This window comes from Alternaria triticimaculans (assembly GCF_023758025.1).
Source record: "Alternaria triticimaculans strain BMP 0046 chromosome Unknown scaffold_5, whole genome shotgun sequence".
Classification (NCBI taxonomy): Eukaryota; Fungi; Ascomycota; class Dothideomycetes; order Pleosporales; family Pleosporaceae; genus Alternaria; species Alternaria triticimaculans.
Window position 1 is genome coordinate 1,401,681 of NW_026055962.1, and position 21,407 is coordinate 1,423,087.

Consider the following 21,407-nt stretch of genomic DNA (forward strand, 5'->3'; position numbering starts at 1 on the left):
ACGTCTATGTCATTCACTCACACACGTTAAACCGGGACAAGTATACGTGCTTTTCACCCCGTTTCGTTCTTGGCCATCGGATACTATGTTGGATATCACTCTCGTCGTCTAATGCCCCAGCACTATGATGATCATTTTCGTTGGACTGTGCTTGAATGTTGCCGGAGTCAAGCTTTGATCTGCTGCCATAGTCGCTGGCCTTCAAGCGGGTCAGACAGATGCATGGTCTTCACTGTCTTATATCCAGCATCAGTTCACAGTTATGATACAGCGTGAGTGTGCTGGGCCAGTGTCGTTGACTTTTGATACCAGAATATCAGCTGCGCAGTTCAACGGCGCAAACTCAAGCATTTCTCAATCACAGCCCAACGTTTGCAAGATCCTGTAATCCGTTCCATACATCATTGCATGAAAAGTTATCATTCAGCGTTAAGAAGATTTTGAGTTGATGTCGCACCTCACGGTTGAGAAAAGAAGTGGGCGATGCTGAGGTCGGGGAAAATCCCCAACTTTCTATTGGTGCGCGGACGAATGTATACGATCGAATGCGCGCGAAACCTTGGCCGAGAAAGTCCTAAATCCTAAATCCGTGTACTGGCATCCTAGCAATATGCGTTAATGCCAGAGACGTTTGAGCGTGGTATGCGACATGAATGTCTGAGGAACGAATGAGTGCTGATGGAGCCTCAGCCGGGGGGTAACTGAAAGTACAGGCTCAAACACGAGCATGGTGAGTATCGCGGCGGTATCGTAGTCCCTATGAATCTACACATCTTCTTGGCAAGAATACATAAACACCTGGCATTTCACGTCAGCGTTTAGCAGAAACCTTGAGCAGCTCGTACAGACGAATAAGACCATCGTCTCTTACGTATCCTTATCAACTTGCTTCCACGAACCACCAAGCAACCCGATTCTTCTTACGCATCAACTGCGATGGCCACTGTTCGCAAAGTTAACTTCCTCAGCCATGGCATCAACGTAATCGGCGATCTATACCTACCCTCCCCAAACGCACCAGACCGCAAAAATGCCGCCCTTATTGTCGGCCACCCCGGTACAGCTATCAAGGAACAAGCGTCTGGATTATATGCCAGAAAGCTAGCCGAACATGGCTTCATCACTCTCGCGTACGATGCAGCCTTCCAAGGTGAGAGCGGAGGGGAGCCACGTTACCTAGAAGATCCGTACCAACGAGTCGAGGACCTCAAGAGCGCCGTAACATTCCTTTCAACTCTTGACGGCGACGTTGACCCCGAAAGGATCGGAGTTGTTGGAATCTGTGCTTCTGGAGGCTACGCGATCTTCGCTTCACAGACTGATGTGCGCATGAAGGCCGTGGCGACCGTAGTCGGCGTTTGCGTGGGTGGTATGCATCGCAACAGTTTGAGAGACGACTCTGGAAACATCAACCCAGAAACACTGCATCAGCGCCTGAGTTTTGCAGCGCAAGAGCGCATCTCAGAAGCCAAGGGAGGAAAGCCTGCCACATTCAGCACGCTAGACGTTTTCGAGGAGGCAAAGACATACTATTCAACTCCGCGTGGGTACCATCCCAAATGCAACAACCTGCAACTTGTGAGGAGCTTCGAAAAGCTGTCCACATACGACTCCTGTGCTTTCATCGACTAGATCTCTCCGCGACCGCTGTTGATGATTACGGGAAGTTTGGCAGATACGGGTAATGGAGGCCCGGCCGACACCGCTTGCTACAGCAAGGATGCAATCAAGAAGGCCAAGGAGCCGAAGGAACTTTTCGTCATTGAAGGAAAAGGACATCTCGATTTATATGCTGATACTGAGGAGAGTGTTCCAAGGCTAGCTGATTTCATGGGGAAGGCGCTGTGTACTTAGAAGCCGGTCGATGCGTGCCAACACCTAGGGACATCCTATTCGCGTTAGCAACAGGGCGCCCTACGTATGACAACGCGACTCTTACGCGACGCGAAGTGGAGTTTCCCAGCTTGGACGTAGATGCAATGCGACACTTTAGGCAGCAGCCACTAGATCTCAATAAATATCCTCTCTAACAACAACCTCACCTGCTGTATCTAGGTACACAAAAAACAGACTACTGTGTTTAACTATCTCATACCAAATTTGGAAGGCAAAGCTTCATCAACTACTACATCATGTCCGATACTGGTCCTCCTGGCGCGCCCCCAGCCGACGCTCCAACCAAAACCTACGATGCATCATGCCACTGCGGCGCATTCAAGTACTCCGTCACTGCGTCTCCTCCGCTTGACGACCCCAGCGCGGCTCTGGTGGAATGCAACTGCAGTATCTGTGTATCGAACGGTTATCTTCTTATCTATGTGCCCAACGAGCGTGTCGTTTTCTCAAACGGTAGCATCGAGCAACTCAAGGTAGGCAAATATGTCCCTGGGAACGTAGCAAATACCGCCAAAGATCAGGCCAGCTGATGTTAGTTCTCAGTCTTACTCTTTCGGAACGAAGAGAATGGGCCACTACTTCTGCGGTACCTGCGGTGCATCGTGCATGATCCGCTCCAAGGACCCTGATTTCTTTGCAGGTATGACGTGTATCAATGCACGCATGCTGCACGGCGTTGAACTTGAAAAATTGAAGCGCAAGTCTGTCGACGGGAAGAGCTTCTGAGAGCTTGCAGTGGGGTTCTTGGCGCAGATGGTGTTAGGCGTGTATGGTGTTAGTCGGGAAGAGGGCGAACGAGGACCGGAGTTGATGGTGTGAGGGGCCGGTCGCTGTTCATTCGTTGTGCTTCTGCATGTACAGTTCGTACTTGCTGACAAAAGTGTGGCGTGCAATATTATAAATGCAACTTCGTGCTGATTTAAGGCGAGCCATTGCTAGTGAAACTATAAAATCGGACACAAGAGGCTCGACTCTAGTACTTGAATCGGACATAACAGGTTCGGGCGGTAGTACGAGACATATATTACGTCGATAAATAGCTGACACAGTCTCCGTTCTCTGCATTGACCAATTCAGATACCTCCATACACTGAACAAGCGCTTTCCTAACTCATTCAAACTATGTCTCCATCACTCTCCACGCCCAACACGTCACCTACACCAACCTCACCAGGCCGTTGGGTTATAACAGAATTCGGCAAACCATCTGTGCTAAGATGGGAGGCATTTGATCCCATGGCCGCGCTATCTGTTGGCGGAGTGCTGATCCGTATCCTGGTTGCTGGTATCGCCGGAGTCGACAATATTCAGCGTGTCGGCGGTTACCCTCATCCCCTAACCAAGGCACCCGGGTTCACACCTGGCTACGACCTCGTAGGCGAGATAGTTGCGCTGGGCGATGCTGTTCCAAAGGGAAGAGAACTAAACATTGGGGACAGAGTGGCAGCGTTGAGCATCTTTGGCGCACATGCTACACACATCGTCCTGCCGCACGAAGAAGTCATGAAACTGCAGCATGGAGATGACCTCCTGAAAACTTGCGCACTTCCGCTGAACTACATGACTTCATGGGGTCTGTTGAAGCACAGTGGTGTCGATTTACGACCCGGCTCGAGCATCCTGATCGGGAGTGTGAGTGGAGGACTGGGAACAGCTATGGCTCAGCTTGTTAAGGCGTTCGACATGGGCATCAAGATGTTCGGTACATGTTCACCGAGCAAATTCGATTACGTGCGCTCACTGGGTGTGGAACCGCTTGACCGAAACGCCCCGAATCTTGCGGAGCAGGTTCATGCGCTGACGGATGGAAAGGGAGTGGATGTCGCATACGACGGTGTGGGCAGTGAGAAGAGCGTCCAAGACTTTCTGGCAGCAACTAAGCAAGACATCGGCAAAGTGGTCGTATTCGGAGTTATGGGGGGCATCGCTGCGGATGGGAGCAAGATGTTGGCGAACGTCGACAAGCTCCTTGAGGCAATACTGCAGCCACCGCGAGTAAGCTTCTGGGCGCTTGATATCGAGTACCCAAAGAAGAAGGAAGTGGCGGAATTCTTTGCGCTTGTAGAGAAGGTGAGGGAGGGGAAATTGGATCCGGTTATCGCGAAGCTGGTGAGGCTGAGCGATGCGATTGAAGCCCATGAGCTTCTCATCCATGGAAGTGCTATCAAGGGAAAGATGCTGTTTATAGTTGATGAAGATCTTGCTTGGAAGTACAGCATATGAATACTTTATGCTGTACTTATTTCCAAGTCCACCAGGAGGCAAAGAAGCGTGGTCCTTGCATAGTGCATTTCTTTCTGGGGAACGCTAATGGTATACGAAATGTCTTATCTTGTCGACTCCCGTTCATTGTCTGATGCCTCCGAGACGACAGCCTCATCGCCGACAGCGTAGCCTTGCTGTTGTTCATCGTAGCTCTGAGACTGTTGTTGTAGCGGATAGCCTGGTTGCTGTGGCGGGTAGCCTGGATGCTGTGATGGGTAGTCTAAATGCTGTGATGGGTAGTCTGGATGCTGTGGCGGGTAGCCCGAATGCTGTGGCGGGTAAGCTTGCTGCTGGTAAGAAGGCCATATCGAGGTGTACGGGTTCACTTGGTCCATGGCGCTAGTCGTAGTTACCGGGTAGAGTTCTGAGTAATGGCTTCTTGTGTTTGGTCCGATCTCTGGCTGAGAAGCTATGCCCCGCCAAGTCGATATGTTGGGCGTACTCCACAATGATGGAGGTGGAAGTGGAGCTGGAAAGATCGCGTTTGGAATCGATGATGCCATCCATGACGGAGAGGCAGTTACCGGCAGTGACTGTGGATTTGCCTGCAAGCATGAAGTGGGAAATGTGGCGGAAATCTCAGCCATGACCGTAGGGCATTCGTTGTGTAACCGCTTTTGCAGCGATCCTGGTATGAAGCATCCATCCTCGTTGAGCCGCTCTAAGAGGTTCTCGATTATGTTTTCCAAATTTACAATCTTCTCATCGCATCGTTCCTGTACCTGCTCTATTTCACCCTTGCGCATTTGTATGTCCTTATCTAGGTTCAGTGTCCTTTCATTGTATCGCTGTAGTAGCTGCGTATTATCGCTTCTAGCTGCAGCCAGCTCTTTCTCCAATGTGATAATACGTCCTTCTTTGACCTCGATATCTCGCATAAGCTGTGTACATATCTCGTTCCTTCTAACACGAGCTTGTTGTTTGCACGGCCTCTTCTCTTGACTGTGTTCGAACGCAGGGCCGGGAAGGAAGACAGGATCTGGTGGAGTCGATGAAGGATTTAAAAGCGTCCATATGAAAGTCCATCTCCATTCTTTGTTCAGTGATGCCCAAGAGGGACAGTTTTCAGTTCGACGATGATGAGGCACACTCGCATTTGAGCTATCGCCGCAGGGGATACCAATACAGCGTCGTTCGCAGCCAGCGGCATGTTTTTGCAATATGCTCGCTGGCTTTCTCTCCTCGTCTTCAATTGTGATTCGTTCGCAACACTCCTTACATATGACTATGCGGTGACGTTGCATGAGACTCCTCAAGAGCTCTGATATCGTCGTATTTGTCCCTTGACAGTCATGTGATTCAAGTAAGGGACATGGCATTTGGCATTGATAAGTAGGTTGTTCGAGTGGCTCGATAGCGAAGCTGTCTTGATTGTCGTTCGACTTCTTTTTTGATGGTCCCTCGTTCTCGCCTTCCTCTTCAGAAGACCGCTTTGATCCACATGTGGTAGCTTTATTTCCGCTACAGAAGGATGTATTGGCTGATGTCGTGAAGCTCCTCGGAGAGTTACTTGTTCGAGACCCGGTTGCCGTCGTAAGAGATGAGGTACTGCCGTGTGCCCAACGATTGACTCCCTCGTAGACAAACAACGATCCGTAGGTATCCTTGTCTTCATCTTGCTCCTGGAGAATCTGGTAAAGCTCGAACACTAGTTCCCTTGACGACTTTCCTGAGGTGTTGCTTGTTGGTGGACATTGCAACGCCACGACTGGCGAATGAGCTGTTGACGGTCGTGTTGGAGGGACAAACTCTGGAGATTGGATGCTTATATACTGAGCTGAATCAATAAATGGATTCGGGGCGCCAGAGTATCGCATGTCGGCCATCTTCGATGCCGTTAGATTACGATCCGATAAGTACCCACTGTCCGTACTTTCACCAAACGAGGTAGCGTTGGAGGCATATAGACCATCGTCATCGCAAGCCGTAATATCTGCAAAGGGCCTCCTCTTTAGAGGCCCAAAAGGGTTTTCAGCTTGCTCCATCAACGTATCCATGGGTGGGTACAGCACAAGGCTGAATGAGTGCCAACATAGGGATACCTCCAGCAGTCCAACCAAAGATAAACGACTATCTGTCAAATCAGACGTCTGTTGAAAAGAAAAGAATGTAAAGGTGAAGTGAAAATGGAAAAAGGCCCCGAGAAGGCAGGAATGTGTAAAGTAAGTAGGCCCTGCGCAACAGCCAACGCTGACGGGCTTTCCCCAGCGGCCAATGGTGCCTTGGCGCAAGTTGCCAGCAACGCGAACAATTTGTTCAGCCCCAAAAGCGTGACCAGCTGAACGCCATTCATGCAGCCAAGACATAACCTAAGGCTATCCCAAAACTTCATTATCAGTCTGAGGTGCAAACAAATTGTTCATGTGTTGTTGGCTTGAACGATGCTCTCGTAGTGTTTGCATTATGGATCTTATCATGGTGGTTATTTGTAGGCATCGAAGAGTGTCGCGATACAAACTGATGGGATTTCAGACGTTTTTTGTGAGGGTTGTGAAGACATTGTGGGACTTTGCCGTGTTGCAGCGACTTGTCATATATAATGTAGTTCATGCGAACGATGGAATGCGATCCTTATAGCCGCAAATTGTCAATTACTAGTCGGTGTGACAATCAGCATCGGTACACTCGAGCGAGTGATAGCCCCGAATATGGCCAACCAGGAGCCCGAAATCTGGATAGGATACACCAAAAACGGCCGCAACTACCTCGACAAGCAAGCCAAAGCACTCAACACGGAACAGCAAACACGCTATCTTAGCGAGTTCTACATGCTACGCTTCAGCGTGAGGGAGCGTGTCATGCTGCGTTGGCTGTGGTGCCAGAGACCTGTCATTCAGATATGCGAGGTCATGACGGTAAATCCACGCCGCCAAATCCGATGCGATCCGCCGTATGCTGATTCCATCTAGGCCAACGCCCAAAGATGCATCTTCCCTTTGGAGGTGCACTTCGAAGACATCGAGACGTCACATGCGCTATCGGCTGCTTTGCTGCGACCGGGGCTACTACGTGAGAGTGGGAGGATGTTCCACGAAACGGGGTCGTTCGACGTGGAGAACACAGAGGCATCGCCGAAGCGGAAAGTCTTGTGCATCGGCCATGTCGTCGACAAGAGGTATCTGGTGTGGCCACTAGCCTTATCCTTCGCCATTGCGACAGTCGTAGCGGTCATCGCAGGAATCGCAACACGCAGCGTATCGTCGGGCGCGGAATTGGGAGGTTTCATAGGAGTCGGTGTCGTATTGTCATGGTCGTACATCTTGTGGCTCCTAGGATAGCTCATGCATCCATGCGTCTAAATCTCTGACCACCGTCTTCATCCTTCTCTAGCAGTCCTCTCATCTCCCTAGCCCTCTTCTCTACCTCTCTTGCGCTGCCCATTCGACTTTCTTCGGGATGCCATCCTTCCATGTGCGTGAACAACGGTACGATGGCAGAACTCTTCCAGGCCACTACGCCCCTCCTCCATGTATGTACGAGCGTAGCTACGAAGAACGCAATGCCCATGATGACTTCAACAACTGGTACGCTTATCCAGGCCCAGTGGACTTTTATGTATTGCTCCGTCGTGATTGTTCTACCAGGGAGGTTGATACTGCTAGGCCCCTGGCCGAAGGCGTACGTCATTGAAGTGCTAATAGCTTGCACAGTCTGTGTGAGATTTGTAGAGTTTTGCAAGGCAAGACCGTACGCGTCCTTGATTGTAGAGGAAAATATACCGGAGAGAAACGTCATCATTCCCTCGTTGTCGACTGGACCAACGCTGAAAGTCGTGTTACCGGAGAATGTTGTAGTCTCGTTCGAGACGTTGAATGAGACCCAATAGTCCGGGTTGAATGGATTGGCGATGCCGTAAAGTTCATAGTCTTGTATGATTCCAGGGTAGAAGGTACCGTTCACGACGTTCATGTTACGGACATGCCGACCGACCCAACGCATGTCACACTCAGTGAGGTCTGGATTGTCCATGCTAAAAGGCGACACCATGCTGGCGGTAGCGAAACTGACGATGGTGCTGTTGAGTACGCTGCCGATTTGAGATGCGCGCTGTATATGAGCGGTACTGTTGAATTGAGTTGATCCTCCGCCGCCTGAGCTTTGATGGGAAGACGACTCAATGAAGAAAGCAGATGGCGTTGTATAATTGCAGCTTCTCCCTGCGTGTATACTGCCACAGACAATTTCCGAGGCGGATGTGACATTCGTACAGTTGCTAGCCACTGCCAGGGTTGTGAAGTCGTCCCATTGGCAGTTTCCAGTCTGACATTCAACTTGCACTGGTGCACTGAGATTGTAGAGCCCATTCAGGATAGCGCCTTGTATTTTGGGGTCCATCATCCGCCCTGTTCGGGTTGTAAGCTTGGAACGGCTTCTAAAGAAGTTACATATATAACTTACTGATAACACCTCGTCCGGTGACGCCCCTGGCGGCTCCGGAATCATAAATTTGGTTTTTGTAGAAAGTCGCACCAGAGGTGTCGAAACGCAATCTTGAAGGATACGAAAGCAATTGCTGTGACAAGGGGCCCATGGCGAGGGACAGTACCGTGATGAGAGAACCCCATGTTGCCAACTTGGTTTTGAGATGCAATCTCCAAACAAGTTCCAGAGACCCCCAAGGTCCACGACTAGCGTCGTCGAAGATTTGCATCTCTCGCAGCGGGCGTGGTGACCTAACCAGATGAATCCACTTGAGTTGACTCAAGCATGATGCAACTGGTACTATCAGGGCTGTCCGCGATAAGGTCGAAAGAAGTGCAACAACTGTGTTCAGCGTAATGTTATGAACAAAATGCCAATTGGACAAGGGTCTCTCCTGGTAGACTTTCAATATGATTGTTATGGCGACAATGCATAGAAAACTGAAAAGTGCAGATGCGATCTCCCACCGCCAATCTCCCCAGTGAAAGCTTCCAGAACGCTTCGGTGGATCGTAGTGCGTACGGACAATAGTCTGTTCTTTCGAAGATACGGATTCCGGTCCTTCTGAACTCCATGCCAGGTTGTTACCGAGCAGTCTTTCACTGTAAGTGGAATGGCCGTGATCCGGGATACCATGTAAATGATCCTGCTTGAGATTACTTGCAAGTGGGTCTGCTCTGACTGGAGTGGCGGCCGTGGGAAGGTACTCTTGGCTGAGCTCTAACGAACGCATAGAGGCAGAGCGAGATGAAGCCATGATCAGGATCCGGGGAAGCAGCGATAGCTTCGCGTCAAGATCTGCGAGGAGTCGACAGGACTGGGTATTGTTATATGCGGAGAGGCCGCTGGCCTAGTGGCTTGGGTGGCTTGGGCTGGGTGGGGGCCAAAAGCGGCTGAGGTGTTGTACAGATTCTGACCATTGGCTGTGGTTTGGCAAGGCGTCCTGCCTAGTGACACCTGACGCTGTGTTCAACGATCTGCAACGCATGCGAATATACCTGCACCTCACACAAGGGAAAAACCGAACACCCTAGAGCCGACGTTGACGTTGGGCCACCTACTTTACATGTTTTCATCTTGATGTAGGCTCTAGGGTGTTCGGTTTTTCCCTTGTATAAGGTGCCTGTGTCAAACAACAGTGATAGGTCTCCTGACGGCTAGGATGATGTGGACGGTAACACCAGAAGAACTTGATCATTTCGAGATTGATATTGGACGTGGCAAAACTATCGCAGGGGTATCTTGGTGTTCGAAAGCAAACTAGGCAGGAAAGTAGCTCGAAGTATTACAACTCGTCGAATGCGCGCAGTCGTTCGTCGTCATCTAGTACAGGCTGCGCTTCGGGGGTCTCCATTTTTGGACTTGCAGTACTAGATGACGGCCCTATAATTGCCTCTTTTGCTATGTCTGGAATTTCGGCATTCAGGATTGCCTCTCTGGTCGCAGGATCGAGTGTATTCTTCGGTTCGTGTAGGTTGTCGATCGGTTGCGACGGGCGAAAGAAAACGAGAGCCAGTATGAGTGCAGCTACAAAGCCCACTATAGCCCAGAATATGCGCACGCGATCTGTGTGATGTCAGTTGGGACGGAAACAGAAGAAGGTTATGAGGATAGTCATACGGGTGTTCTTCGCCTGCCACTGCGCTTCCGATTTGGCCCTCGCATCGACACGCTCTTTCGCTCGTTCGAGCCTCGCCGTCAGTGCATCGGCTTTCTCTTTACCCGCCTTGATGCGCTCTTCCAACCCGCTCACTTGCTCCTGTTGTGTCTTGAAGCCATCAAAGGCTTCCACTTGGCCAGTCACATCCTCCAGCAACTCTGTCGTGTCCGACTCGAAGTTTTCGTGGAGCTCTTTGGTCAGGCCAGAGAGCTCTTGCAGTGTTCCGATGGTCTGGCGCAATACGGAGACCTTCTCGAGAATGGAGTAGTAGGTGTCGTCTAGACGGCGCGACGTCTTGAGGGACTGGTCGGAAAGGGTCTGGAGAACCGCACGAAGGTCTCTGCGGGCCATGTTAGAGGAGGCATCTTGGGGGAACGCTACGGAGCATCATGGGGGTTGATAGTGAATGACGCAGACGCACCGTTCTCTAGCTTCAACTCTCCTAGCTTCTAGCTCCACATCTGCCTGCCGGATTGGTCTCCGCGGCGGGATGGTGATGCCTGGAGTGCTTTCCTCCTTCCCATGCACGCTGCCATCCGCCTGCCCTGGTGCGACGCTCTCCCTGCGACTGTGACTGGGGCTCGTGTCTCTGCTCCCTCGCGCCTGCCTCAGCAAGTCTCCAAAGCTAGTGGGCGGCTGTATCTGGATGGCTGACTGCATCGCCTCTTTTGCCGCATGGCGTCGGCTGGAGCTGTGGCGGTGACGGTCATCGTGACGGTCGTGGTGGTGTCGCGACGACTTGTGCTTGTGCAGGTGGGAATGCGACTTCTTCTCGGGGTCAGTCGTCACGCGCGTCGCCGAACGAGAGCTGTAGAGGTTAGGACGGAAAGACCTGGGGTCGGCCAGGCCGGCATGGAGGTGAAGCTGGCCGTCCATGTCATGGTGGTGGTTGGGTCGGCGCAACGAGGCAGTTGTCGGTGCTGCTGGGTTCCAAGATCGACTTCCGAGTTTCGCGTGTCATTGCAGGGGTCTCCTTCCGCTAGCCAGCTGGGGAAGCGCATGTGAAGAGAGTCATGAAACAGCCTAGACAGTGATGATGATTGTAGTCTTGCAGATATTGTATTGCAAGTTGCCTGTATAGGTGATTCCACGTCCATGGTTATGGTACTTTCAGTAGGGAATGGCATTTCATTTCTTTACTCATGGGCAAGGTTCTAATATGATTGCTTTTTGCTCCGTCTTCCACTGTGGGAAGTCTCGATAGGGTATCATTGCTCGCATCCCGCCCTACAGACTGGACTTATCTGGGCTGGTTCCGGTTGCTCTTGCTTTCCCGGTAGTCTCTAGGCAGTGCAGTCGCGCCTGCCTCTGCACCTTTTCAACATCCCCCCGAAGCGGCATTTCCTTAACCGCATTTTATGCTTCGGCTCTAGTCTATCCGACCCGAGCTCATGACTTCAGCATCTTGTTACGCTTCTCCCTCCTCTTCAGGCGCTCGACGCGCTTCTTGTGCATCTTCTCCTCCATCTGGGCGAATCGCTCTCGTTCTGCTTTGGCGGCGCGCTTGGTCTTGATGGCTTCGACTCGTCGCTATTGCACAGTCAGCTCCTGTCTATTTGTAACCAAAAGCCGTGGTTTCCTACCTGTCTCTCAGACTCCTTCTCGTCCTTCAGCTCCTTCTCCTTCGCCTTGACAGCAGCAAGCGCTTTCCTCTCCTCACTGCGCTTCTCCCATGAGGTCTGGCCAGCCTTTGGTCGGAAGGGGCCCTTGTTGTCGTGCCATTGCTTGCCTGGGGTAAGTTAGATTGCCATGTCGCAATGGTATACCGCACACAGCTGTCGCATACCGTTCTTTTTCATGCCCTTGACAGGGGCAGTTTCCGTCGCAGGAGGCGCCTCGATTATCACAGATTCAGACATGGTTGCAGTGTTGCGCGACCAGTGGATCTCGCAGAAGTTCTCGAACCCAGAACACGGCGGCGCGAGAAAAGTTAATGCCGATTATCGATAACTAGCGCACTTTGCCGGCGCGGGCTGCCAGCCAGGGATCCCAAATCCCGCCCAACTCAAATGTTATCAGATCGAATTGATCTGATAAGCTGCATCAGCAGAAGTGCGGCCGGAGCGCGTTCCCAACTGCTCGTTGCGCCCATACTTTATTCGCGCATGCAGATGGTCTGGCTTAGCAAGCGCTGTGCGCTTTCCACTCCTGTAATACTTTCTTCCGATACTGCAGAATTTTCCTAGGCTAGCTAAAGAAAGGTCGACCCTGTTTGGTACAACGTTGGGCGTTATCATCTTCTCCATCCCCGTCGCACACACGGCCCGCTACATGCTCCCTCGAGCAAACTCTCTTCGTCGTGTTACACACTTCCGAACCTTCCTCCACTCGCCATAACGCAAACGCTACCGGTATACTCCATCATTGACATGGGCTCCGATTCATAACAGTAGCCACGCGCCCTCTCACCGCCCACGACTCTTCGCACGCAACATGCGCTCGGCCTCATAACCATACATTCAATACAATCACACATATCCGTTGACGAGCCACACACATTCCGCATTCATGGAAGCACAAGAGAGTCCGGTGTCGGTGGTGGGGGGAAGAGGCCGGCTGCCCAACCCAGTCATAATGGAAGAGGTCCGGAGTCCTGCTACAGAGCATACCATAGGCAAGGGAGAAGAGGCCTTGAAGGACGTTCTCTGTGGATCCGCGGCAGGAGTGGTCGGAAAGTACATCGAGTACCCCTTCGATACGGTCAAGGTTCGGCTGCAGTCACAGCCCGACCAGGTGCCACTCCGCTACACCGGGCCACTGGACTGCTTCAAGAAGTCCCTACAGCAGGATGGCTTCCTTGGAATATACCGGGGGATCAGTGCGCCTCTGGTAGGAGCTGCTGTAGAGACAAGCACTTTGTTCTTTAGTGTGAGTAACGTGCCAATGGAGAAGTGGATCAAGCTGATGTGGTCTGTAGTATCGTCTGGCTGGCGATGCACTCAAGTCCTCGGGATTCTATCCTGAGCTGAAGAGACACCCTGAGCGTGACTTGCCATATTCTGGTATGCTCTTTTGCGGAATGATCGCGGGCGCCATCACCTCACTCTTCCTAACACCGATTGAACTCGTCAAATGCAAGATGCAAGTTCCCCTAGAAACGAGCGGTACCGTCGTAGCCGCACCAACCATCAGAGGAGTCATTGCTTCTATCTATCGTCACCAGGGCCTCAAGGGCTACTGGCACGGACAATTTGGAACCTTGATTCGCGAGACAGGAGGCGGCGCGGCGTGGTTCGGTGGCTATGAAGGCATGAAGATCCTGTTCAAGGGCTCCAGCACTTCAGCCAAGGACGAAGATATTCCCGTCTGGCAGCGCATGGCCTCTGGTTCTGTCGCAGGGGGAGCCTACAACTTCATGTTCTACCCTGCGGACACGATCAAGTCGAGAATGCAGACGGAAGATGTCAAGCAATTGACTGGCGGAAAGTCAACATTCAGCGCTGTAGGAAAGGCGGTTTGGAAACAACACGGTATCAAAGGCATGTACCGTGGGTGTGGTATCACGGTTGCGAGATCCATACCCAGCTCCGCATTCATCTTTACGGTATATGAAGAGTTGAAGAAGCGATGGCCTACTCGACGGGTAGAGTAGGACAGTCACGGGATTTCGCGCTGGATGCGCGGAATTCGTCGAGCAGCATATCATGGTGTTTGGGGGCGTTTGTATAGCATCAGGCGGGAGCGTCGAGATACCATGTATTGTTACATTGAGCGCATAGAAAAGAAGCAGCAGTCTTAGATCATAGAACGCATGCACATGCAACTTTTCCCAAATTATTCTACCTTCACATGTCAGAGCGCAAACACCCCTGTCATTTCCTTCTCTTAGCGCGAAGCTGCACCAATCCACGGATGTGGGGAAGCAGCGACCGGCAATGTGACGCGAGCCGAGGATCAGATGCCAGCAGCCATTCCGCGACTGCGACTCTGCGCTATCTATACCCGACCGTAAACCTCGCTCTCGTCCCCATGCCAGCCTCATGATACGTACACTGTACTTCCATTCTTCTCTTCACTCCTTCGATTTTCTCCTTCAGAGTTCCTGCGACCGTAAAAGGTAGCGGCAAACGTCATCGCAACGCGCGCGCTGGACCGAGGCTCTTCTTCGCCGGACGCAAGCCAGCAACGACAGAACACAACACTCAGATCATAACACACATATACGAACAACATGGACAGATTACACGCCCTCGAAGTATGTCGCAGATACTCGGATGTCGCATCTTCGAAGCGCGAAAGCTGATGGTTCGAATAGGCTGCGCTCGACAGGATTGTGCTAGACCCAAAGTACCACGATATCCTCACACTGGTAAAAGGTGTAAGGAATGGCATTGTGTACGGAAGTAAAGTGCGCTTTCCGCATGCGCTTGTGTAGGTTCTCGCAGGATTGTGCGTTTATGGAGGGATGGATTGCTGACGCGTGGTTGCAGAATGATCTTCCTCTTCAGATCTGGAAGGTACGTAGACCTCCCCTTACTACCAAACCTCTTCTCTCCTCCATAACTAGAGAGTGTTCTTGCTGACAAAAGCCAAACAGTTTCCGATCGAAATGCTTGCTCGTCTACAAAGCGACCCGCCAACACGCCCGTAACCTCGGCCTCTTCGCCCTCGTCTACAAATCCTGCATGATCTTCCTCCGACACGCGTCCCCGACCGGCAAAGAGCGACACTACGATTCCTTCCTCGCCGGCCTTCTAGGCGGCTACACCGTCTTTGGTCGCACAATTCACAATTCCGTGTCTCAACAAATCGTCATATACGTAGCTGCACGCGTATTGTTAGCGTTGGCAAAGCTGGCAGTACAACCACGACAGGTCGGAGGTGGAGCTAGTGGACAAGGAGTCCAAGGAGGTGGGGGTGGGTGGGAGCTGTTCGGTAATGGCGAGATGAGGAGAACGATGGCGAAGAACGGATGGCCGGTGTTTGCCAGTCTGAGTTGGGCGATGGTTATGTATATCTTCAGGTGGCATCCTGAGGCTGTGCAGAGCAGCTTGAGGAGTAGTATGAGTTATATGTGGGTATCCCATGAAGCCGGAAGAATATGGGATTACGCTGACATTTTGACAGTTATGTACAGTCGGACGACTGGAACTCATTACGGACATTACTTTGGCATAACAAATGAGCATGATGGAGAGGAAGGGCATCGAGTGACGGAAGAAGACGTCATGGTTAGATCGAGGACCTGGCATGCAGAGGCGAATGCACGGCAATTTAGAAGCATATACATTGGCGCGCTACACCATGACCGTGATAGAAAGAGAATATCAGGAAATATCCAAACTGTCATGAGACAATAATACCTCCTTTCTAAATCCATCCACCAGTAATGAAATCTCCCGACCGACGAGGTTAAAAGCGGCAACACTACTTCACGCGACCCCAAATATGCGTCATACACAGTGACATAGGTCCGCACAATGCCAAAACAAAGCGACCAATCTCACCAGAGTCATACCCAACTCCTTGGACTACAATCGCTTTCGGTGTTGACCGGTGGCTTTTTACCCCACTTCCAACGCCCATGTAGGCGGCCTCCGGTGAGCCCATCTCGGACACGCACACGCGACGCGTTCTCCCCAAAACCAAATCCCAATGCCGTCATCAGGCAGAACAATCTACATGCCGGCTACCTTCGGGCTTTTACTAGCTCGTCTTGGACGTATCCTATGCTATCCTTCCGTCGCGTGGTTACTCGAGGGTACTGTCGACTACCCCAGGTTATGAGCACGCTGGCCGGTGTCGGAATGGGGTAATAGATGAGCGGAGGATACTGGTCCTTCAGAGTACTGGTGTGATCTCGGTTGCGATAAATGCGGGGAAGGAGGTCCAGTGATGGGTTGTTGGTGCCAGGTAGGTGACCGACTCAGGCTTGGGGTTAGGCAACGTGTCTGTCGCGGAGGCGGTAGTGAGTCCCGTTTGTTCAGTCGTATATTTTGGCTGGCCGATGATCGCTCATGTACTATGTGTATAAAAACTTGGAGGGATGTGTCGTAGTTGTTCCTTTCGGTCCCTTCTCAAGAGTTTATTGATTTGGAGGTGTCTTGATCTGTATTATTAGCGTGTATACCATTACCTTCGCCAAAGCGATTATCGTCTTGTGTCAAACAGAGCTGTCTAACATTGCTTGCTGTCCCTGTTCCTTCTCGTAGAGCTGTCAAGGTAAGATGCACTACTTCTCTATGTGTATGCAACGATTCGACTTCGGTTACGTCCTCGCCTTTGACAACCACGGTACTGAGTGCTTGAGCCCATACCACACAGGATGAACTGACATACCTTCAGGAGAGACTGCTCCATCTTCTTAATATCGCCACGATGTACGACCACGACGATCCGAACAACCCCTCCCACCAGCCGGCTCTAGATAGCCCATCGTCTGATAGACCGCCCCAATTCAAATGGAGGAATTGTGGCTACGACTGCGGAGAAGGCTGCGAGAAGGCCAGTGACGACGAGGGAGGTGGCGGAGTGAGCGACGACGAGACAGCCGTTGATGCAGACGAAGAACCATACTTGATGACCGCGTCCCACGAGGAGGATATCAGAGTTTTCCAAGATGCAGACGATGCCACGACACACTCTTCAGACCTAGACCCCACAGAAACGTTCCAAGACTGTGCCGCCATGTCCGACAGCATGGTCGTCGAACCGTGTGCCACAATCGACCACAGTCCAGTAGCATCTGCAGGCGGCAGCGCTCGCAGCCGATCACCCGACCCGGGTGTTCTTTATTGGGTTGCCCACAGCATGCCTGTTGCCACGCCGTTGCCTATTGAGTACTTTTTTCTGCAGTCGCCGCTGCGTCTCAGCCCCCAGTACGAGCATTGCCGCGGAGACCCAGCGAGTCACCTTGTCGTGCCGGATCGCTCGCCCCTCTGGTATCTGGTGGAGCAGTCGTGGAATGGATATGCGCCGGCTTATGGATACATCTCGCCGCCATAGTTTGGGGCAGTAGGATTCGATTCAATTGGAAGGTATTTGTTGGTTGTCGGTTCGTGGTTGGAGTCCAGGCGCGCTCTTTTTTGGAATGGACGTTCAGATCATCCTTCAATGTTGTGTATAACGAACGGAACTCTTGAGTACCTAGGTATTTCTTTTGGCGTTTGAGAGAACTGTGTTAGTCGATGTATCCAAAAATTGTGTCAGTTTCAAGAGAAGCGGTCGTGAGGTCCCAGCCAGATGCATGGCCAATGTGAAGTGGAAAGCGATACAGGCGTAGCGGGGCGAAGAAAGCAAAAACAAGATAGGAGCACTCTCATGGAGTTATGGTAGCTTTGTCTAATTTTGGTTACGGTAACCGTCGTTCATGCTGCATGTGTCAACTGCAAAAGCCACCCGAAATCGCCCGCGCCTGCCCGATCACTCCTCACAACGTCGGATGGTCAGCGCGAGATTGGACTCAAAGTATGCTACCTAAGCATGGCGCCAGTAAACGGAAGGCGCATGTGCATGCTGCAATTGTGTCGTGGAATTGTGATGAATAATGCCATCCTGGCTACGCACACATGGAAAGATTCCTGCCTCAGCGGCCGCATTCGGGAATACACGATGCCGCCATGACCTTCTGTGGGCTCTTCTCAGCGGAGACAAGTACGTGGCTAGGGTTTCCGTAAATAAAGCATTAATTTCCACACAAAATGCCGCATCGCTTTCACTGCGAGACAAAGGCCTGATCAGACTTTCTGAAATCGCCAAAGGTTGTAGTCATTCTCGATCAGCAAGCGGGCGTGGAGTCTGGAGTCGTGGAGTAGCGGATGCCATTTGTCGATCCCCGATGCTCGACATGGAATTGTCTAGTTCTCATCGCAGACCCACACGGCTGCTGCACGTTCGCACCGGGCATCCACGAACGAATTAACGTGCCGAAGATGCGGTCGGGTGCAGAGTGCTGACTCCACTGATTGACCGCTCCGCCCACGAGGCTGGTCATCGGGCAGCTGGTAGACAGCCATGGAGCCCTAGAACTTTCTGCCACTGCCCATTTAGTCCAAGTCCAAGGGATATCTTGTGTGTCAATAGCGGTGCACGCATTGATAAGACCATCTAAGTGCCTGGATCTTGCTGGTCCTAGGGCGCTCCGACCAGCTCTCGAACCTCAACAAGACGCTGGAAACTCAACCCTGTCGTCCAACGAGCTGCGCCCACGACTGAACACGACCGCGACCGCCCTGGATATAACCAACGGCTCTCACCACCAGTGCACGCCCACGCATACCCAAACCCGCAAACCCCCGCGGTAGCTCTGGGCTGTCCCTAGCAGTCGCTCCACCATACGTCATCCTGCACCACACACGCCAGCGCCAGCTACTAGACACTGTGCCATTCACATGTTTCTCGGCAACCTCTCCTTCAGACGCTTTCCGCAGTTCGACAAACCCTTGGCCGTGTGGGAACTGCGATACGGGGTCCAGTAAGTTGAGCCCGTGCCTGGGGGACGGCCAGAAGCAAAATGGCACGCGACTGACATGCTCCAAGACCACACGAGTACCCTTGAGCCCTACGCGCCTCCGAATCGACCGCCGTAGACAATTCCCTGCCCCCAACTAGCCAGCATCGGCTGCACCCTCCATCCCAGCGTTTCCACCACAACATACCGCCAGCGGGGCTTGCGTGTGCTTACTTTTGCACCGAGCATTGTCCGCAACGTCGCTGTCACGCTCAACAGCGCCCCTACGCAGTTACATGCCTCCGAAATATTCCGAGTAAATTCCCCGCTTCGGTTCCGCACCTCCCCAGATACTAGGCCTCTGCCACTAGTCTACCCGGGCGACCGCATAGTCTTGCGATTGGCGAAGACACCGTTAGTCATATATCCGATTGCCTGTATAAGTATAGCATCAGGGAGCCCCCTTCAAGTGCTGGAAATACTTAAAGATGGCGTCAGCAGCTCCTCCCAGGCGTTTCAAGGTCGAGCCCATCGAGACAATTGTCTCGTCCTCCAAGGACAAGGCTGCGGCAGAGCAGGACAAAGCTCCGGCACAGCAGGCCGAGAGGCCGAAGCCACGGAGGTTTGCACCACAGCCAATAGAGACGACAAAATCAAGTTCCAAGTCTAGCCGTAGGTTTGCGCCCGAGCCCGTTGAGACTACCAAGAGGTCCAACCGTCGCTTTGCTCCCGAGCCCGTGGAGACGACCACACGAAGCAGTCGTCAGAAGTTTGCCAAGGACTGGGAAGAGCAAACCTCCCCCACAGGGAAGTTCAAAGCGGATCCTATGGAAGCGGCTTCAAGCTACAGTAGCCAGTACAGGGCTTCTCTAAAACTGCCTACCAAGAAATTTCGACCGCAATTGATCGAAACTGCCCAAAGACATCGCAAGGCTGGGGACGACACTCCCGCGATACAGCCGTCCGACAAGACTGAGGCGACCCCGGACTCAGCAATAAGTGCCCGGAAAGCAAGGATACTGGGAATCCCTCCCACACCGCCAACAAACACACCGACTTTTGATATCAAACAGAACCCTTTGTTTTTGGAGATACAACGCAACGCCTCACCGTGTAGACGCCGGTCGTACTTTAGCTGCTCGCAACACTCGTTCCGTGTTCCTGACTTAGACCCGATTGAGTCTTCCGAGTCTGAAGCATCTGCGCCGCCATCGCCGACCGAGTCGCCACCTTATATTTCAGACCATTCGTTTATGTACAAAGAAGCTACTCGACGACGAGAAAGTGTTGACGACAGTTCTGCTGGCTACCTACTTGAGTTGGCTGCTAAGGCTGCAGAGAAACAGCTTCGGGAACAGGCTTTGGCCGCATTCCCGAACAGCGACTTCCACGAACCCGTGGCTCATTACGTGGATCATGATACAGAAGGCTCAGAGCCATCAGTCACTGAGGCGAAGCCGCAGCGAGAACCGTCCTTCACGCAGGTTAATTGGGATTTAATTGCCATGCGTGAGTATCAAGAGAAGCAGAAAGCCGGTAAAGAGGAGCAGAAGCAGAAGGAGTATGTCAAACCTGCTTTCAGTCCATTTGGAAACCCAGCCGGCTTTCTGGATGCTGCTACGGCCAAGAAGTTTGCGAAAGAGCGAAAAGACCCCGAATTAGAGCGTCAGCGCAAAGAAGCCCGACCTCCCATGCTTGGACAGGACATCAAATTCCCGCGATGTGCATCACCGGAGCCATCTCGTTTTGACCCTACTCAAGGATGCGATGCGGTCCGGACGGCTATGTGCTATCTCTCTGAGCAGTCCAAGGCCGCGTCTGAAACAGGAGAAAGCTTATGGTGTGGAAAAGGCAACGGCAGGCAAACAAGTACAACACCATCATTGTGGTCCAATGCCAACAGCCGAGCTTCGAGCACGCACGGATTGTGGGGTGGATTTTGCGTCAACGGTGGAGACAAGTCCCCACGCGGGCCAGCCGGTCTACTCACACCCCACAATGAGAAGCCAAACCCCATGTCGCCTTGTCCAACGCCCTCTACGAGCCTCTTGCCACCTACGCCTCCGGCATCGAGCTCCGGCGTCACTTTTGGGCAAGCAGACTTCTCGGGCATCGATGAGAAGCTCGCTGTCGAGCAGTCCATCGAAGAAGAATTCGGTGACAACTTTGTCACCCAAGTGTACAATTACCTGTCACTCGGTTATCCATCAATGGCACGTCCGTTCGATGAAGAGCTTTCAAAGATTTCGCACATTCCCATTTCCGAGTTGAGGCAAGACGATCACCTCGCCTCATCCCGTGGCTACATTCGTCTAGGCAACGATGGCAATTTGAAGGACACCCAGATTACCGAGGAGACATGCATGCGCTGGCGCGCCTTACGCATCTATATCCAGGAATGGGCAAGGCAACACCCCCACATGGCTGAAGATGAATTCATGGCTGGGGGGCGTGGAACTGCCGTTAGGAAAGGCAGTTGGGCGCTTTAGATGAGTGTTGCGCTCATGGATTGTATCTTCCCTGTACATGGAGCTTTTCGAGCGGTTTAGCGTTTACATTCAGCGGTTTTTTGGCGTTGGGTCTGGTGTACGTGGTCGGTCCTTCCCTGCATGATGTGGCTTGGTACCTGGATGCAGATCTCCTATGGAGCTGTTCCGGTTTCTCCGCTGTCTGTTTCATGGTGCCGGAGGGTCTGTTGGGACCTGCATATTTCCTTATCTTGAGAATGTATATATGTTTCTTTTGAGATAGGTCCCTTGTAATCAAGCCGTGGTT

At 52.2% G+C, this 21,407-nt stretch overlaps 9 protein-coding genes across 9 annotated transcripts; 6 read left to right on the forward strand and 3 right to left on the reverse strand.

Moving 5' to 3' along the window:
* Nucleotides 1-936: 936 nt before the first annotated feature.
* J4E78_004796 (uncharacterized protein) lies at nt 937-1,632 on the forward strand (the record flags this gene model as incomplete). Its single annotated transcript, XM_049365423.1, has 1 exon — nt 937-1,632. The coding sequence occupies one exon, from the start codon at nt 937-939 to the stop codon at nt 1,630-1,632; it is 696 nt and encodes a 231-aa protein (XP_049223224.1).
* Nucleotides 1,633-3,018: 1,386 nt separating this feature from the next.
* Nucleotides 3,019-4,119, forward strand: J4E78_004797 (uncharacterized protein; the record flags this gene model as incomplete). The annotated part of the gene is made up of 1 exon (XM_049365424.1): nt 3,019-4,119. One exon carries the CDS (start codon nt 3,019-3,021, stop codon nt 4,117-4,119), a length of 1,101 nt encoding a protein of 366 aa, XP_049223225.1.
* Nucleotides 4,120-6,809: 2,690 nt separating this feature from the next.
* Nucleotides 6,810-7,439, forward strand: J4E78_004798 (uncharacterized protein; the record flags this gene model as incomplete). The annotated part of the gene is made up of 2 exons (XM_049365425.1): nt 6,810-7,016; nt 7,071-7,439. The coding sequence occupies 2 exons, from the start codon at nt 6,810-6,812 to the stop codon at nt 7,437-7,439; spliced, it is 576 nt and encodes a 191-aa protein (XP_049223226.1).
* A 1-nt stretch (nt 7,440) lies between these two features.
* On the reverse strand, nt 7,441-8,148 carry J4E78_004799 (uncharacterized protein; the record flags this gene model as incomplete). Its single annotated transcript, XM_049365426.1, has 1 exon — nt 7,441-8,148. One exon carries the CDS (start codon nt 8,146-8,148, stop codon nt 7,441-7,443), a length of 708 nt encoding a protein of 235 aa, XP_049223227.1.
* A 1,720-nt stretch (nt 8,149-9,868) lies between these two features.
* On the reverse strand, nt 9,869-11,119 carry J4E78_004800 (uncharacterized protein; the record flags this gene model as incomplete). The annotated part of the gene is made up of 3 exons (XM_049365427.1): nt 9,869-10,149; nt 10,204-10,583; nt 10,665-11,119. 3 exons carry the CDS (start codon nt 11,117-11,119, stop codon nt 9,869-9,871), a joined length of 1,116 nt encoding a protein of 371 aa, XP_049223228.1.
* Nucleotides 11,120-11,632: 513 nt separating this feature from the next.
* Nucleotides 11,633-12,102, reverse strand: J4E78_004801 (uncharacterized protein; the record flags this gene model as incomplete). The annotated part of the gene is made up of 3 exons (XM_049365428.1): nt 11,633-11,773; nt 11,827-11,972; nt 12,030-12,102. 3 exons carry the CDS (start codon nt 12,100-12,102, stop codon nt 11,633-11,635), a joined length of 360 nt encoding a protein of 119 aa, XP_049223229.1.
* A 715-nt stretch (nt 12,103-12,817) lies between these two features.
* J4E78_004802 (uncharacterized protein) lies at nt 12,818-13,835 on the forward strand (the record flags this gene model as incomplete). The annotated part of the gene is made up of 2 exons (XM_049365429.1): nt 12,818-13,111; nt 13,161-13,835. The coding sequence occupies 2 exons, from the start codon at nt 12,818-12,820 to the stop codon at nt 13,833-13,835; spliced, it is 969 nt and encodes a 322-aa protein (XP_049223230.1).
* Nucleotides 13,836-16,561: 2,726 nt separating this feature from the next.
* On the forward strand, nt 16,562-17,188 carry J4E78_004803 (uncharacterized protein; the record flags this gene model as incomplete). Its single annotated transcript, XM_049365430.1, has 1 exon — nt 16,562-17,188. One exon carries the CDS (start codon nt 16,562-16,564, stop codon nt 17,186-17,188), a length of 627 nt encoding a protein of 208 aa, XP_049223231.1.
* A 1,932-nt stretch (nt 17,189-19,120) lies between these two features.
* Nucleotides 19,121-21,121, forward strand: J4E78_004804 (uncharacterized protein; the record flags this gene model as incomplete). Its single annotated transcript, XM_049365431.1, has 1 exon — nt 19,121-21,121. One exon carries the CDS (start codon nt 19,121-19,123, stop codon nt 21,119-21,121), a length of 2,001 nt encoding a protein of 666 aa, XP_049223232.1.
* Between the last annotated feature and the right edge of the window lie 286 nt (nt 21,122-21,407).